At 54.4% G+C, this 17,539-nt stretch overlaps 1 protein-coding gene across 4 annotated transcripts; it reads left to right on the forward strand.

Moving 5' to 3' along the window:
- Window positions 1–2,245: 2,245 nt before the first annotated feature.
- Window positions 2,246–16,028, forward strand: DDR2 (discoidin domain receptor tyrosine kinase 2). Of its 4 annotated transcripts, none has more exons than XM_030455624.1 (17): window positions 2,246–2,329; window positions 6,191–6,288; window positions 8,000–8,102; window positions 8,211–8,442; window positions 9,009–9,156; window positions 9,274–9,379; window positions 9,772–9,955; window positions 10,039–10,282; window positions 10,784–10,846; window positions 10,987–11,117; window positions 11,642–11,852; window positions 12,264–12,487; window positions 12,589–12,725; window positions 13,149–13,340; window positions 13,417–13,678; window positions 14,963–15,112; window positions 15,744–16,028. In XM_030455624.1, the coding sequence occupies exons 2-17, from the start codon at window positions 6,201–6,203 to the stop codon at window positions 15,879–15,881; spliced, it is 2,613 nt and encodes an 870-aa protein (XP_030311484.1). In that variant the 5' UTR covers window positions 2,246–2,329; window positions 6,191–6,200; the 3' UTR covers window positions 15,882–16,028. The 4 variants fall into 4 exon arrangements, with proteins under 4 accessions (XP_030311484.1, XP_030311485.1, XP_008493054.1 ...); XM_030455625.1 differs by having other exon boundaries at window positions 15,840–16,028; XM_008494832.2 differs by having other exon boundaries at window positions 13,444–13,678.
- The last annotated feature ends 1,511 nt before the right edge of the window (window positions 16,029–17,539 follow it).

The raw sequence follows: 17,539 nt of genomic DNA on the forward strand, positions 1-17,539 counted from the left end.
TTTTATTCTTTTTATTATATTTTATTTTTATTAATTTCATGTTATTATTTTTATTTATTTTTATTATCTTTATTTTTATTTTATTTTTTATTTTTATTCTTTGTCTTTATTATTTTATCTTTATTTTTATTTTATTTTTATTTTTATTATTTTTATCTTTATTATTTTAATTTTTATTATCTTTATTATTTTTATTATTGTAATTTGTTATTTTTACTATTTTTACTTTTTACTATTTTTATTTTATTTTTACTATTTTTATTTTATTTTTATTTTATTTTTATTTTATTTTTACTATTTTTACTATTTTTACTATTTTTACTATTTTTACTATTTTTACTATTTTTATTTTATTTTTATCTTTATATTATCTTTATTATTATTATTATTATTATTATTATTATTATTAATTTATTTGCTATTATTTTATTACTTTCTCTCCTTGATCTTGCACTGTTGGTGGCCACAGTGCCAAGCTGCTGCCTGCCCATCATGTGAAGCCACCACCAGCTCCTTGTGCAGCTTGGGGACCCAGAGTGCTTCTCCCATGCCACGTGCCAGGCCAGCTCTCCTCTCTGCCAGTTACCTGGCCTCAAAGTGTCCCCAAAAAAGCCCCACACCCTTCCATGGGGGGGTGGCAGAGCAGGGCAGCCCTTGTGGGACCCTCCAGACCAGTGATGGGAGCTCATGGGTCACCTCCATCACCCTAATTTTGGGGGTGTCACTCTTGGTCCCTGCAGCTTGTGGTGCCCAGATGCCATCCCATATAGTGAGTGCCTGGAGAATCCCAAAAGGAAGATTTGCCTCTAAACACCCACCCTGACAAAAGGGACATTGGGTGGAGGGTGGCTTGGGTGGAGGCCTCATTCATCAGCCATCTGGACTCTGTTCTCTCAAGGACAGACCCTCATTTGGGAAACCACCCTGAGAAACAGGGCTTGCAAGCTCATCCCCTCCTCCAGTGGCCATCCCAATGAGCTGAGCACTCTCCTTATTCCATAAGGGACAGGGACAGGCCAGCTGTACCCTGCAGAGTGACATCTTGTGTGTGCCCCATGTAAAGCCCCTGGAGAGGGCACATGTGCAGAAATCAGGGTTATTGCTTTGTCATCCCATCTGGAGGGGCCCAAGAGAACACCTGGCTGTGCAAGAGATGCCAAAGCCCCCCAAAACAGTGGGGTCAGGGGGCATAAAAGAGGCAGATTGGGAATGCTGGGTGTGTGCAAGAGATGCCAAAGCCCCCCCCAAAAAGGGGGGGTCAGGGGGCATAAAAGAGGCAGATTGGGAATGCTGGGTGTGTGCCCATCATCCATGGACCACAACTTCCTACCCAGAGCATCCCTGGATCCAAGGGTGGGGGGATCTTTCCTGTCTCTTCTTTATCTGTTTTTAACCTTATAAGAGTACAATAATTTCTAACTTCAAGTTTTACTCCCCGTGGCTTTTTTTTTGTTGTATCCTGTTGGTTTGACAACTTCCTGAAGTTCTGCTGACTTGTGATCCACTGCTTTGGAAGTACCATCATTCCTCATCCTGCCAGCTGTAAGCTGACATGTTTTATCATCTTCCTCACCTTTAAGTAAAACTGTGTTTTTATACAAACCTCCTGAGTCATAATCCTACTCCTAGAATAGTGTACAAAGAATTCCCAAACTTAATCTCACCAAATGAGTCGTTAAAAGAGATTAATTAGAGGAGGAGGAGGATTGGCTCCACAACAGGCTCCTCTCTGGAGGAGTTTAGGAGGCAAGGGGGTCCTGTCCCAATCTCCCTGGGTTGTCCCCCACTCTGGGGAACTCTACCCATCCCTTTGGGGTTTTTTTCCCCACATTTGGGGAGCAGTGCTGACTTTCTGAGAGGTTCCCCGACCCTGTAGGGCCTGACGGTGCCAGCAAGCAAAATGCTGCCTCTTGCTTTAAGCTCCTTCACTGCTCACAGGGATTTTTCTCTTTTTTTTTTTTTTTTTTTTTTCCTTTTTTTTTTATATTATTTTTTTCCTCTCTCACTATGAATGGGTTTTGCTGTAAATTATAGCTTTGCACACATTCCCTGGGGCTGGAGGAAAATAACCTCTGCTTGCAAAGCCAGCCTGGATTGGTGACTGGCTCCCTCTCCCTCTCTCTCTCTCTCTCTCCTCTCCCTAATTGAAACCAAATGTGCAAGATGTAGGATTGTGGGATTTCTGGCAGGCTCCCAGGAATCTGCAGAATGTGAACACTCTCCCAGAGGCATCTTGCATCAGCCCGGGGAAGTTTGCTCCTTGCCTGGCTCCCCCCGGGCAGGGCGAGGGGCGAGGAGCCCGCCCGCTCCCACCTCTCCCTCCTCTCTGGTGAGTTCCTTGGGGGGGTCTGGGAGGGTCTTGAGCCCCTCCAGACAAGATTTTGGGGGGGATATGGGGGTCACTTGTGCTCTGTGCTGGAGTCTGGGCAGAGGGGATGGGGTGTGGGTCTGCCCGGGGCTGTGTTCCCACCCAAGGAGGTGACACTTGGTTTCTTCTCTCTGTTTTTTTTTTTTTGCTGCTCCCTGAATTTTCTATATTTTTTTTCTATTTTTTTTTCTCTTTTTCCCCATGCCTCGTGCCAGCCCAACGTTTCCTGGTGTCCCACCTCAGCTCCCACCTCTGTGTTTGTTGGCAAAGCCAGGAGAAAGGGGGGTGTGGGATGATGCTGACCATCCCGACACCCATATTGTCCCCAGGGTCCCCCAGCCAGGACCAGGTAACAGTGGGGAGGGGACACACATGGGGACAATGGTTCAGTGGACATCCTGCTCCTCATCCTCCCCTTTCCAAGCCCTAAACCCTGGCTGGGTGACACTGGCATGGAGCAGGACAGCAGATTTTCAGCTAACAGAGAGTCCCATGTCCCCAGGTCCCCATGTCCCCAGGCTGTGATGCTGGCACTGTCCCTCCAGAGCAGTTGGCAGCAATGGGGCCATGCTGGCTGCTTCTCCAAGCCTGTGTGGCTGGGATGCCCTGGCTGAGCCTGGCTGGGGAGGTGCTTGCTGCTGCAGAAAATGGGGCTGCATCCAGCCCAGAGAAAGTCTAAAATGGCTTTTTTTTGCTTTTTTTTTCTTTTTTTTTTTTTGAGGACTACAGGTCCCAGAATGCTGCTCTGTGCTCCAGCCTTAGGATGCTGGGGGCTGGAGTGCCAGCTGGGGAGGGAGTCCTGAACCCCCTTAAGCAAAGCTGAACCTTGGGGTTATGTTCCAGGGCCATCCAGAGCTTCTTAGGGATGTTTCCCTCCAGCATGTTCCTCATTTTCCAGTCTGAGGAAATCCCCTGGCAATGGGAGCTGTGGGAGAGCAACATCCAGGATTTAGGGTGCACAGGGGGTGAGGGTTTCAGTCCCTTCCCCACAAAAAAATCCTTCTGGGGAGGATGGGAAGGTCCCCCCTTGGAGCTGGGCTTGGAGGGAAGAGGGGCCGTGGTTCCCCAGGAGTTTGTCTCTAAACAAATGAAGATTTTTTGGGGTTTTTTTTTCCCCCCCTCTAATTTTCCTCGGTGATTTGGGTAGAATTAGAAAGGAGGGAAAAGAAAAAGGGGGGAAAAAAGCAAAAGAGCAGCTGAGGGAAGCTCCTAAACCCAGGCAGTGCCAGGGAGGAGCTCCAAAACCTCTGCACTAAAAATTTCCAGTGATTGAAAAGTTTTAGCAAATATTTTTGGACAAAAAAACTCTGGGAGGTTGGAGGAACAAAAATCAATTCTTTCTGGGTTTCTCTGTGTCCCCCTTAACCTCCAGTTTTGGTACCTGGGTCCCCAAGCTCCCCACTGTCCCCCAAACCCATTCCCAGGATTGGGAACTTCCCAACAGCTTCGTGGGGATAAATTTCCCTGTGTTAACCCAAATGTAAATATATTTTCCGTGGGATGTTGCAGCATCTGGTATCCTGATGCTCACAGAGTTTATTCAGAATAGTGGGTATGAAGGGGGGGAGAAATATCCCTGGATCTTTTTTTGGAATGCAGAAGGAAATTGAGATTTTACTGCTGGGGGAACTGGGAGCTCAAATCCAGGAGCTCAGTGGATTCCTCCCAGGGTTGAAGCTCAGATTTGCAGTTGCAACCAACTAAAGCTTCCCATAAAATAAAAGAAGAATAATAATAAAAATAATTAAAAATGGAAATAAAAGAAAAAGCAGCCACATATGTGCTTAAAAATAAAAAAATTAGGAAAAAAGAGGAAAAAAACCCCCCATGGGTCCAGCTCTTTGTGGGATTTATCAGATCCCTGGGGAACACAGCATTGCACCCCTGGGTGCAGGGAGGCTCTGGCAGGGTGCAGGTCCCTGGGACTTTGCACCCTCCTTGTGTTTTGGCATCTTCCCAGCACTCCTGCCTTGGTTCTGCTGTGCCAAAGCCCAGTTCTGCCAAGGAGCAGGGCTGGATCCAGTCCTTCCCAACTGGGGACAGGGACAGCTGGTGGCAGCTTTGGGCTTTGTCTGGGTGGTGGGGACAAGGCTGTGGGTCCTGGGATGGGATCTTGGGTGCTGAGCCAGCTCAGGGACCCATCAAGCCAGTTCAGGCATCCCTGGTACAGCAGAACTTGGCTGGATTTACCCCAGAAATCAAGTGCAGGAAGGAGCTCTGGGCCCTTTGACCCCCAGGTTAGTAAGTTCTTTCTGCAAGCTTGCATGTAAATGCCATTAAAATAGGGGGTTTTGGGTTTTTTTTTAAATAAAAAGCTGCACCCAGGGCTTATGTGCAGGGCTGCTCCAGGAGGATGAAAATCCTCTTGGCAAGCAAGGCAAGAGGGAGCCCTGGGCAGGGCTGGTGATGGCTGGGGGGGTGTCCATGATGCTTCCTCCAGTACCATGCCCTGCCCTGGGGCTTAGGGGTGCTGCTGGAGCTGCTCAGGCTCTGGGTGCTCCTGGCACCACCATGGCTGGGAAGTGGCAGTCAGAGGGTGAGCATCCCCTGGGGCTGGGGGGATCCCTTCATGCCAAGGAGAGCTCCCCATTGCCCCTGTGCTCAGCCCTGGTGAGGCCACAGCTTGAGTCCTGTGTCCAGTTCTGGGCCCCTCAGCTCAGGAAGGAGATTGAGGTGCTGGAGCAGGTCCAGAGAAGAGCAAGGAGGCTGTGAAGGGATCCAGCACAAGTGCTGTGAGGAAGGGCTGAGGGAGCTGGGGGTGTTGAGGCTGGAGAAGAGGAGGCTCAGGGGAGACCTCATCACTCTCTCCAACTCCCTGAAAGGAGGTTGGAGCCAGGGGGGGGTTGGGCTCTTTTCCCAGGCAACTCTCAGCAAGACAAGAGGGCAGGGTCTCAAGTTGTGCCAGGGGAGGTTTAGGTTGGAGATGAGAAAGAATTTCTTTCTGGAGAGGGTGATCAGGCATTGGAATGGCTGCCCAGGGAAGTAGTGGATTCTCCGTGTCTGGAGATCTTTCCAAAGAGCCTGGATGTGGCACTGAGTGCCATGGGCTGGGAACTGCAGCGGGAGTGGATCAAGGGTTGGACTTGATGAGCTCTGAGGTCCCTTCCAACCCAGCCAATTCTAGGATTCTATGGGCACCAGACTTTTTTCTCACCTTGCTGCCCTCTTGCCAGGCCCCTCAGGTCCTTTCTATTCCACATTCCCCTGGAGACAGGCTCCACAAGCTGTGCCCTCTGTCACTCCTGTCCCCAAGATCTGCTCTGCCACGGGCACCTCTCACAATAAACATGCCATAAATCCTGGGTGATAATCTGCTCTTATCTCTCCCCAGCCAGAAGGCAGGGAAGTCTCGTGCTGCCTCATGCTCTGATTCTGGGGTGTGATGGGTTGTGCAGTGAATTATTGCTCCCAAAAGCCACCCAAGAGCAGGCAGCCCAGCTGGAGCTTTTTCCTTGCCATTTGGTGGGCATTGACCCCAGCAGATCCCTGGGAAGTTCGCGTGGATCCTGTGGCCACTTTGCCAGCTCCATGGACGTGGCAGGGCCACGTGTCTTGTATTTCATGGAGCTGTGTTGTCATAGCATCCTGATGCTGTGGCTTCTGGGGGGGGGGTGGCAGAGGGGATGGGATACTGGGACCCCAAATATCCCAGATGTGAGGCTTGGAGTTCTTGCTTCCTCTTCAAGGCTGAGATCTAGGGACACATGGAGTAGTGCAGGGGAAGCCCTCCTGTCCTGGGCTGCCTGTCCCAAGCAGGAGCAGCATTTCTGGGTGGTTCAGCTCAGCTCAGTGTGATGATGAGTCCTGGCTCTGTCTCTGCAGGACTGCAGACATGCTGGCCACCCCCAGCCCAGCCCTGCTGCTGCTGCCACCACTGCTGCTCCTCATCCTGCAGGCTGCAAGAGCCCAGGTCAACCCAGGTAAGTTGGGAGAGCTGGAGACAAGGGATGCTCCTGCTGGGGATGCACCCATCCCTCTGTCAGATGGGGAGCAGGTGCCTGGAGGAGCCCTGAGCTGTGTTTCACTGGGTTTCACAATCCTGCCAGCTTGTCAGAGCTTGGGCTCGTGTCACTTCCACCATCTCTGGAGCTTTCCCAGTGTGTGGTGGCCCCAGGTCCTCTGCTGTCCTCCTGCCCGTGGCTCTGCCACCACCAGTGGCCCAGGTAGCATCCCCAGGGTGCCACGTGTGGCTAGCAGGGTGCTGGCAAGGTTCTGAGAGGTTCAGCTTTGAGGCTGTGGTGTGCAGAAGGCAAGTCACGGGGGTATTGATGGCTGCTGCTGGGAGGTGCTTTCTTTGGTGGTTTTTGCAGCAACCCAAGGTTTAGGAAAGTGGCTTTGACTGGGTGCCTGGTTTCTGCTCAGGAACCACAACACTGTGCTGGATGCCAGCCAGGGAAGTGTGTTTGGATGGTGGTTTCTGCAGGGATGGACACAGAGCCCAAGGCACCTGCAGCACATGAGGGTTTCCTCAGGGCATCCCCATAACAAGGTCCTTCAAAGGTTCCTTCCATCCCTGGGAAGTTCACTGAGTCTTTCCTGGAGGCTGCAGAGTGCTTGGGGAAGCTCTTCTTGTTTCTCTGGCTTTGTCAGGCCGGGGTGGTTATTACCTGGGAGCTGAGCAATTACTTGGCAATAATTAAATGAGAAATCAGTGGGGGCTTTGCTCTGCAGGGAGAGCTGGAGACAAGGGATGCTCCTCACTGTGCCAGTGCTCATGCTGGAGATGGACCCATCCCTCTGCCTGATGCAGGTCCCTGTGGTGTGGGGTCCTGGGGCTGGGATCTGGCTTCCAGGGAGCACCATGGCCTCTTTGCTGTGTGGACAGCAGAGGTGGCCCTGGCACTGCATCTCCCCCTGGTCCCTGCCACCTGGGTGCTGCGGGTGTTTGCTCCAGGCAGCGTGTGGAGGGAGGACTGTGGGCTGGAGCTGTTGGCCAGACAGTAAACATGGCCAGACAAACCAACCTTTCAGCAGCTCCCTTGGCAAACGGGTGTAAAAAAAAAAAAAAAAAACCAACCCAAAAAATAAAACTCCTGGGAAGCAGCGTGGCTGCAGTGCTGGGAGAGCTGGCTGCCACGCAGGGATGCAGCCTCCTCGCCACCCCGTGTATTTTTCCACTCCCAGCCAGGGCAGGAGAAGAACCTGGTGCTGGGAGCTGTGGGGTGGTGGCAGGGAGGGCAAGCACCTGCGTTTGTCACTTGTTCCCCTGAGCAGGGGGGGAGCAATGAGGTGGCACAGGTGAGAGCAGGTTTTGGGGTGAGCAACTACAGTTTTGGGGTGAGCAGCCCCTCTGGGTTCCCCCCAGAACAAGGGGACAGCTGTACCAGCCCATGGGCTTTGCCTTCACTGAGCTGCAGGCTGAGGGGACCTCTGGGGACATCTGTGGCCAGCACTGCCTCCCCTTGCTGCTGGTTTTGCTGGGCAGGCACCTGCTTGTGGCTTCGTGCAGGAGAGGCAGAGGAATTGTGCTTCATCCCTGCTCCCCAAAGCAGAGGGATGGGGAAAGCTCTGCCTGAGCTGCCTCTGCTCTGCTCTGGATGTGCCCCAGCCCCAGAAGTGCCATCCCATGTCCCATAAGCTGGGGATGTTGGGGAGGAATGCCCTCTCAGAGCTCTGCTGGTGTTGTTGCAGCCGTGTGCCGGTATCCCTTGGGAATGTCCGGCGGGCACATCCCTGATGAGGACATCTCAGCCTCCAGCCAGTGGTCTGACTCTACAGCTGCCAAGTATGGACGGTGAGTGTGGAGTCCCTCAGAGGGGCTGAACAAAACAGGAGAACAAAAAAGGGGCCCTGGGGGTGGCTTCATCTGCCTGAGAATGGCTCCTGCCCTCCGGGTTTGCAGGCTGGACTCAGAGGGTGGTGACGGTGCCTGGTGCCCCAAGATCCCGGTGGAACCCGATGACCTGAAGGAATTCCTGCAGATCGACCTCCAAGGACTCCACTTCATCACCCTGGTGGGCACCCAGGGCCGCCACGCCGGGGGCCACGGCAACGAGTTTGCCCCCATGTATAAGATCAACTACAGCCGGGATGGCACCCGCTGGATCTCCTGGAGGAACCGGCACGGGAAGCAGGTGAGAAGATGCAGTTCAGGAAGGGGATTGAGGTCCTGGAGTGGGTCCAAAGGCTGTGAAGGGATCCAGCACAAGTCCTGTGAGGAAGGGCTGAGGGAGCTGGGGGTGTTGAGGCTGGAGAAGAGGAGGCTCAGGGGAGACCTCATCACTCTCTCCAACTCCCTGAAAGGAGGTTGGAGCCAGGGGGGGGTCGGGCTCTGCTCCCAGGCAGAGATCAGTCAGACAAGAGGCCATGGGCTTTAGCTCTGCCAGGGGAGGGTTAGGTTGGATATTAGGAAGAAATTGTTCCCAGAGAGGGTGCTCAGGCATTGGGATGGGCTGCCCAGGGAGGGGGTGGATTCTCCATCCCTGGAGGTTTTTAAGAAGAGACTGAATGTGGCACTGAGTGCCATGGGCTGGGAACTGCAGCGGGAGTGGATCAAGGGTTGGACTGGATGCTCTCAGAGCTCCTTTCCAACCCAGCCGAGTCTATGATTCTATGAATCTAAGATGGGTGGGGGGAGCTACACTTAGGCAACGTGTGGGGGCCTGTGGTGCCTGTCCCCACCACCCTGCTCTCTCCCCAGCTGCTGGATGGAAACACCAACCCCTACGACATCGTCCTGAAGGACCTGGAGCCCCCCCTCATCGCCCGCTTCATCCGCTTCATCCCTGTCACCGACCACTCCATGAACGTCTGTCTGCGTGTGGAGTTGTATGGCTGTGTCTGGCTGGGTGGGTGGTGTGGTCCCCGTGTCCTTCCCATGTCCCCAGAGCCTGGCTGGGAGGGGTTTGGGGGTCTGTCCATCCCGTTGGGGGCTGTCTGTCCCTCTCACCCTCTTCTCCCTGCAGATGGGTTGGTGTCCTACAACGCTCCAGCCGGGCAGCAGCTCGTCCTTCCCGGGGGCACTGTCATCTACCTGAATGACTCTGTGTATGATGGGGCTTTTGGGTACAGGTGAGGACTGGGTGGGCTTGTAAACATGGTGGGCACTGTGCCAGGCAGGGTGTTTCTTCCCTGGGTTTGCAAAGTGATGTGCTGATCCTCAGCAAAGAGTTGGAGGCTCCCTGAATCCGGAGAAAGGGCCAGCTCTGGGAGGCAGCACGTGGTGATGGTGACAGCACGGTGGGCAATGCACCCCCCACTCTGTCTCTTGTGAATTTTACTCTAATTTCATGGCACATCCATCACCCCACACCAGATTTTCCAGAGAGGGCATCAAGAAAAAAAAAAAACCACCCTAAATTTCCAGGGGATGCAAGGAGCTGCCAGGGAGGGCAGTGCTGGGCAGTGTCCGGTTTGTGGGGTTGGTGACAGTCACCCTCCCTTTCTTCTCTCCCACATGCCAGCATGACCGAGGGCCTGGGCCAGCTGACAGATGGTGTGTCAGGGCTGGATGACTTCACCCAGACCCACGAGTACCACGTCTGGCCGGGCTATGACTACGTGGGCTGGCGCAACGAGAGCACAGCCGGGGGCTACGTGGAGATCACCTTTGAGTTCGACCGCATCAGGAACTTCACTGCCATGAAGGTCTGGCTGTCCCCGAGCCCCCTTCCCAAACCCCTGTGTCTCCAGCCCTTGCTACGGGTGCCCTGATCAGAGCTGCCCCACAGGTCCACTGCAACAACATGTTTGCCAAAGGGGTGAAGATCTTCAAGGAGGTGCAGTGCTACTTCCGCTCCGACACCAGCGAATGGGAGCCCAGTGCCATCTCCTCCGTGCTGGTGCTGGATGATGTCAACCCCAGTGCCCGTTTTGTCACCGTGCCCCTGCTCCACCGCATGGCCAATGCCATCAAGTGCCAGTACTATTTTGCTGATGCCTGGATGATGTTCAGTGAGATCACCTTCCAGTCCGGTACCTGCTGCCATGAGCCCTCTGGGGACTGGGGCCTTCTGGGGGGGGTTAAAGGAGGGAGTGGGCATGTGGGACACCCATCCCCCCCTACCCTGATGGTCTCTCTTCCCTTTTCCCTCTTCTCTCTTCTCTCTTCTCTCTTCTCTCTTCTCTCTTCTCTCTTCTCTCTTCTCTCTTCTCTCTTCTCTCTTCTTTCTTCTCTCTTCTCTCTTCTTTCTTCTCTCTTCTCTCTCCCCTCTCTCTCCTTTCTCCTTTCTCCTTTCTCCTCTCTTCTTTCTCTTCTCTTTCTTCCTTCTTCTTCCTTCTCCTTCCTCCTTTCTTCTTCCTCCTTCCTCCTTCATTCTTCATCCTACCTTCTTCCTCCTTTCTCCTTCCTTTCTCCTTCCTTTCTCCATCTTCCATTGTCTTCCATCATCTTCCATCATCTTCCATCATCTTCCATCATCTTCCTTCTTCTCTCTTTCTTCTCTCTTTCTTCTCTCTTCCTCTTCATATTCCCAGATGCAGCCATGTACAACAACTCAGTGGCCCCCCCTGAGGCACCCGTGGTCCCCACCACTTATGGTAAGCTGTGGAAAGCCATGTCACCCCCTGAGCTGGGTGGGGATCAGCCCCACTGATCTGCCCCTTCCAATGGAGGAAAGAGACAGGGGCTCTCTCCACTCCTGCTGTGACAGCCTCTTGATGTCCCCTTCTCCTGCCAGACCCCACACTCAAAGTTGACGACAGCAACACGCGCATCCTGATTGGGTGCCTGGTGGCAATCATCTTCATCCTGGTGGCCATCATTGTCATCATTCTCTGGAGGCAGTTCTGGCAGAAGATGCTGGAGAAGGTGAGGAAAGGCAGGGTGGCTGGTGAGGTGTATTAAGGTCATGGGCTTGTCCCGGGCCAGCTCCTGTGGGAGCCCAGCATGGGCACAGCAGGGTTTTCTTTGCCAGGACTGATGCTCCCTTCTCCTCTAGAAGGTTGTGATTTGCACCCATCTTCCAGGGAAGGGGATTTAGCTGAGCAGGGCAGTGACTTTGGGAGCTCTGTCCCTTGTCCTCTGTCCCCCTGGGCTGGGGAGCCTAAGGGGTCTCACTGCAGCCTCTGGCTAACCCAGGGCAATCTCAGAGGTGATGGAGCCCAACTCTTCTCCACAGAGGCAGATAATAAACAGGACAGGGCACTGGGGAGGTGGGCTTGTCACTGGGCACAGCCACAGTGCCATGGAGCAGAGGAGACCACATCCTCCTGGTGCTGTGGAGCCCCCCTGTCCCAACTCTCTCCTTCCTTGGTCCCAGTTCTCTCCTTCCTTGGTCCCAGCTCTCTCTTTCCTTGGTCCCAGCTCTCTCCTTCCTTGCTGCCCTCTCGCAGGCATCACGGAGGATGCTCGATGATGAAATGACTGTCAGCCTCTCCCTGCCCAGCGAATCCAGCATGTTCAACCACAACCATTCCTCCTCCTCCAGCGAGCAGGAATCCAGCTCCACCTACGACCGGATTTTTCCCTTGGGACGTGACTACCAGGAGCCTTCCCGCCTGATCCGCAAGCTGCCGGAATTCGCCCCGGTGGAGGAGGACACAGGTGAGGGCTGGGACCCTCTGCAGGGTGAGAGCCCAGCCCACCCTACACCCAGCCCAGTGCAGCCCCAGCCTTGGCTTTATGGCCAAGCTCCAAACGTTTTTTAGGTGGAATGTTGCATGAGCTCTGTGTCCCCGCCGCTTTCCTTGGAATTCCCCTTCCAAGCTTCCCTTCCTCAGCCAGGCAGAGGTCAGGGCTCTGATTCTGGCTCATCTGGCACTCGATGGGTGCCATGGGGTGTCAGGGATGAGGAAGAAGAGTGGCAGCCCCTGGTGCCTGCCCAGCCATGCCAGGGCAGCAGAACTTTGGGGAGTACCAGGGATGGAGAAGGTGGTGGCTGAGCAGGCACAGGGGTGGGGAAGGTGTAGGGCAGGGACACCCTCTGCAGGGCTGATCCTGCTGTGTCCACCACAGGCTGCAGTGTCCCTGTGAAGCCATTCCAGGCCAGTGTCCCCGAGGGTGTCCCCCACTACGCCGAGGCCGACATCGTCAACCTGCAGGGTGTGACGGGTGGCAACACCTACTCAGTGCCAGCCCTCACCATGGACCTGCTCTCTGGCAAAGATGTAGCTGTGGAGGAATTCCCCAGGAAGCTGCTGACCTTCAAGGAGAAGCTGGGGGAAGGCCAGTTTGGAGAGGTGAGTGGGAGCTGGACCTGCTCTGAAATGTGGCTCAGGCAAGGCTCTTCCTGGGGCTGGGGGCTGGTGGGAGGTAAGGGCTGCCCATTTTTCCCCTCCAGGTTCACCTCTGTGAAGTCGAGGGGATAGAGAAGTTCACGGGCAAGGACTTTGCCCTGGAGGGCTTGGATGCCAGCTCCAACCACCCTGTGCTGGTGGCTGTGAAGATGCTGCGAGCAGATGCCAACAAGAATGCCAGGTATAGGGCCAGAGGGGGCAGATGTCCTGGAATCTCTTCCCTGACTACCCCCAAAACCCCATCCAGAGCATTTGGAAAGCATCCCCTTGCCTCCAGCAGCTTGGGCCTTGGTGCAGCCATGAGGACCACATATGTCTGAGCTGTCTGAAGGTCCTGAGCTGCAAGCTGCTGTGATTCAGGACTCTTTGTCCTGGCTGATCCTAAACAGCTTCCCAGCACCCCATCCACCAGCCAAGTTTACCCCACAGCCACATGTGGATGAGCCCCAAGTTCCCCCTCACGACCCCCAGTCCTAGGGGAGGGGGGGACCCACGGGTGCCAGGGGAGTTCAGGGGTGTGGGTGACATGCTCAGGTGGTTTGTGCACACCTCCATGCTCCTCTGGGTCTGTCTATCCGATCCGTGTGGTTTCTGTTCCGGAAAGGAATGATTTTCTGAAGGAAATCAAGATCATGTCGAGGCTGAAGGACCCCAACATCATCCGGCTGCTGGCAGTGTGCATCACGGATGATCCCCTGTGCATGATCACCGAGTACATGGAGAACGGAGACCTCAACCAGTTCCTGTCCCGCCAGCAGGCAGGCAGCACCCCTGGTAGCCCCACACCCACCGTCAGGTAGGGCTGCCTGTTCTGGCATCCTGGGGCCAGGTGTGTGTCCCCCCTTTGCTGCCATCCTTCCCCAGAGCCTCAGTCTTCCCTTGTCCCTCCCCCCCGGCAGCTACAGTGACCTGAGGTTCATGGCCACCCAGATTGCCTCTGGCATGAAGTACCTCTCCTCCCTCAACTTTGTGCACCGAGACCTGGCCACACGCAACTGCCTGGTGGGGAAGCAGTTCACCATCAAGATAGCTGATTTTGGGATGAGCAGGAACCTCTACAGCGGGGATTACTACCGCATCCAGGGGAGGGCGGTGCTTCCCATCCGCTGGATGTCCTGGGAGAGCATCCTGCTGGTACGTGGGGTCCTCTGGTGGACACTGACTGCTCTTTTCCTTGTGTTGGGGATGCTGATGGGATGGAGAAGTCTCCATCAAGATAGCTGGTTTGGGAATGAGCAGGAACCTCTACAAAGGGGTTACTACCACATTCAGTGAAGGGTGGTGCTTCTCATCCACTGGATATCCTGGGAGAGCATCCTACTAGTATATGGGGTCCTCTGGTGGACACTGACAGTGCCCTGGGGCTGCTCACAGCCTCTTTTCCTTGGGTTGGGGATGCTGATGGGATGGAGAAATCTCCATCAAGCTATCTGATTTTGGGATGAGCAGGAATCTCTACAACGGGGATTACTACCACATCCAGGGGAGGCTCCCCATCTGCTGGATGTCCTGGGAGAGCATCCTAGTGGTATGTGGGGTCCTCTGGTGGACACTGACAGTGCCCCGGGGCTGCTCACAGCCTCTTTTCCTTGGGTTGAGGCTACTGAAGGGATGGAGAAGTCTCCATCGAGATAGCTGGTTTGGGAATGAGCTGGAATCTCTACAATGGGGTTACTACTGCATCCAGTGAAGGGTGGTGCTCCCCATCCACTGGATATCCTGGGAGACCATCCTCTGGTGGACACTGACAGTGCCCAGTGCCGTGGGGCTGCTCACAGCCTCTTTTCCTTGGGTTGGGGATGCTGATGGGATAGAGAAGTCTCCATCAAGATAGCTGGTTTGGGAATGAGCAGGAATCTCTACAATGGGATTGCTACCGCATCCAGGGGAGGGCGGTGCTTCCCATCCGCTGGATGTCCTGGGAGAGCATCCTACTGGTATGTGGGGTCCTCTGGTGGACACTGACAGTGCCCCGGGGCTGCTCACAGCCTCTTTTCCTTGGGTTGGGAATGCCAAAGGGATGGAGAAGTCTCCATCCTCCCTAGAGCCCGGCTTTGGGGTGAAACCTGCAGGCATGGGAGCAGTGGAAGTGAGGAGGAGTAGGGTGGGGAGGCTGTGGTGAGCTTTGGTTTCCCAGTGGCCAATCTTTGAGCTTGATTTCCTCTCCTGGCTGCAGTCAGACCTGGAAGAGGGAACAGGAATAATTTTTACCTGTGTAAACCTCAGTCCTTACCCAGACCCAGAGCTAACCCAGCTCTGAGCCTGGGCAGAGAGCAGGTTTGGGGGGCTGAGGCAGCTCTGGGAGGAGATCTGGAAGCTGAAGCATCCAGAAAGAGCTTTTGACCCCTGAGCACATAGGGTTGATGTGGCAGGATGGGGTAATGCCCTTGTCTGACCCCCTTGGCTCCCTTTGGCCAGGGCAAGTTCACGACTGCCAGCGACGTGTGGGCATTTGGTGTGACACTGTGGGAGACCTTCACCCTCTGCAGGGAGCAGCCCTACTCCCAGCTCTCTGATGAGCAGGTCATCGAAAACACCGGGGAGTTTTTCCGGGACCAGGGCCGGCAGGTAGGGATGGGGTGGGGTGGGATGGGATGGGATGGGATGGGATGGGATGGGATGGGACGGGACGGGATGGGATGGGATGGGACGGGACGGGATGGGATGGGAGAGGACAGGACAGGACAGGACAGGACAGGTAGCAATGCTCCCAGGACATGGGGGGACCTGGGAAAGGGTTTTAAGGTGATCTTGGCTATGGGAGAGTTATAGGGTAGGAGTCCTGGTGTTAGGGTAGGAGTTATAGGAAAAGGAGTCCTGGTGAAGGGCCTGGCACACAAACCCTGCACTTTATGCAGTCAAAGGCATCACTTGGCCCTCAACAACTCTGTGGCTTTAGCCAGGCTGGGACACCTGAGCAGATATCCCCATCACCTCCACCATGCTACCTGAGGTTTCCCTTGCCCCTGGACACAGAGCAGCAAAGCCCTTCCCTTGGGTGCATGGAGAAACAGAGTCCAGAGGAGCAGCTTGTTAGTTTATTTGTTTGGGTTTTTAAAATTTTGGTGGCAATAATTCTTTCCCTTTGTAATCTTTGCCATTTTGTTTGTTTGTTTGTTTTTTATTTTGTTTTTTTACTTCGCTTTTTTTGGTTTTTTGGTGTTTGTTTTGGTTTGGTTTTTGGTTTTTTTTTTTGAAGACCTACCTTCCCCAGCCTGCACTTTGCCCTGACTCAGTCTATAAGCTAATGCTCAGCTGCTGGAGACGGGACACTAAAGACCGTCCCTCCTTCCAGGACATCCATCGCCTTCTCCAGGAATCAGCCAGTGAAGAATGACCCTTTGCTACCCCCCCAGCCTGCTCCCCATCCCTCCCTATCCCCAGAGGAGCCTGGATGCAAACCAAAGCCACTTCACTCGGACTTCAGAAACACAACCCAGGCAGCTGGGTTCTTGTCCTCATCGTTACAGTGAAGCCTCAGAGGGAAAAAAACCCCAAGACAGCGAGGAGAGCCACAGCATGGGATGACTTGGACCTCCCACTCGTGTGCTGACCCGAACCTGGGAGCTACAAGACAAGGGTTATTTATTGGTGAAGTGTGTTCTTGGTGACGATGACTAGGACAGAGCAGCTTCTGTCCCCCAGTCAGAGAGGAGGAACATCAGCTGGACTTTCTCTGTAAGGAAGCTCCAAGGCTGGAGCAGGGACCTAATGGAGCAGGGGATCATCCAGCAGCCACTGCCTGCTCTAGGAGGAGCCAGGAGTTGCCACTAGCTCACAGCAAGCTCTGCAATTACAGGGTGAAAGCAAAAACCCTCTGGACATTTTGGGCTTTGGAGGTACCACATGGAAGGGTGGGAAACCATGGCCCTGCCAGCCAGACCCTAGCTGATAGGGAGAAGCCTGACATCACTCCTGGCTCTTCTTCACCTCTGTCTCAGCTGGGAAGGAGTGGAAATGCCACCTCCAGCAAGAGATGCTCCAAGGGGACTCTCTCACTGCTCATGGACACTCCAGAGCTGGTCAGCTGCCCACAAAATGCATTTTGGATGTGCCATGGGTGTGGGATGTTAGCAGCTTTCACCTCCAATGGGGAATCTCCAGGGCTAAGCCACACCTTCACCTGCCAGGGGAGGAAGAGGCAGAAAAGCAGGGAATTTCCCAGGTGCTTCCTGATGCCCATGGCATGGAGCAGCAGGCACCTCAGCTTTTGGGGCAGGGATCTCAGCTCAGCTGGAGTGCTTGGGCTGGACTCTGCCACCCGAAGCATCCCAGTCTGGCACCAGTCCTGGATCCAGCAGCTCCGTGAGCAAACTGGGCAGGTGCATAACCCATGTGCCCTGCTGGAGTCCTGGCAGGTTACCTGCCATGCATGACAATGGGATCCTCCTGCAGCTGGACAGGAGGAATTTTGTCCTTACAGGGTACACGGACCCCTCCATCCTCTTCCACGACTTAGTCCAGCACCATCAAGTCAAGCATGGCAGAGTTTCAATTATGCTATTACCAAGGCCTGTATATATTCAGTAGATGCACCTATATATGGGGGCAAACCCGCTGAAGAGACACTTGTTCCATCAACCTGGTTGTGTGGTTTCCTTGTGGCAGCTGAGGAGGGGGTTGGAGCCCCCTCCCTGGGCACTGCCAGGGGGCTCTGGGGCTGCACTGGGTACCCCGAGGTGCTGGGTGGGGAGAACTCGGAGTTCTGCACTGCTCAGGGTACTGCACACAGGTAACAGCAGAGAAGGGGGTGGAAGAAGGGTCAGGAGACCTGGTGGTTGACCCCCACCCATTGCACACCTCCTGGGGTGACAAGGAGGGTGCTGTGAGGCTCAGCATCCCGGGACAGGGGGTCTGGGAGAAGGGAGGGGACAGGGAAGGTCTCATCAGGAGGCAGCAGGGTGCTGTGTGGCTGGGTGGGAGCCAGGATGGGATTTGTCGGTGTGGAGGAACCGGTGCCCGGCTGCCTCTGCCCGTGGTGCCCTCATCCTGCTC

This window comes from Calypte anna, chromosome 8 (genome assembly GCF_003957555.1).
Source record: "Calypte anna isolate BGI_N300 chromosome 8, bCalAnn1_v1.p, whole genome shotgun sequence".
Taxonomy (NCBI): domain Eukaryota; kingdom Metazoa; phylum Chordata; class Aves; order Apodiformes; family Trochilidae; genus Calypte; species Calypte anna.

Bases quoted from the DNA above. Each gene is read 5' to 3' on its own strand.
- DDR2 (XM_030455624.1), top strand. From the start codon at position 6,201: ATGCTGGCCACCCCCAGCCCAGCCCTGCTGCTGCTGCCACCACTGCTG. The intron at 8,103-8,210 runs GTGAGTGTGGAG...CCGGGTTTGCAG, and splicing joins ACAGCTGCCAAGTATGGACG to GCTGGACTCAGAGGGTGGTG. The intron at 11,118-11,641 runs GTGAGGAAAGGC...GCCCTCTCGCAG, and splicing joins GGCAGAAGATGCTGGAGAAG to GCATCACGGAGGATGCTCGA.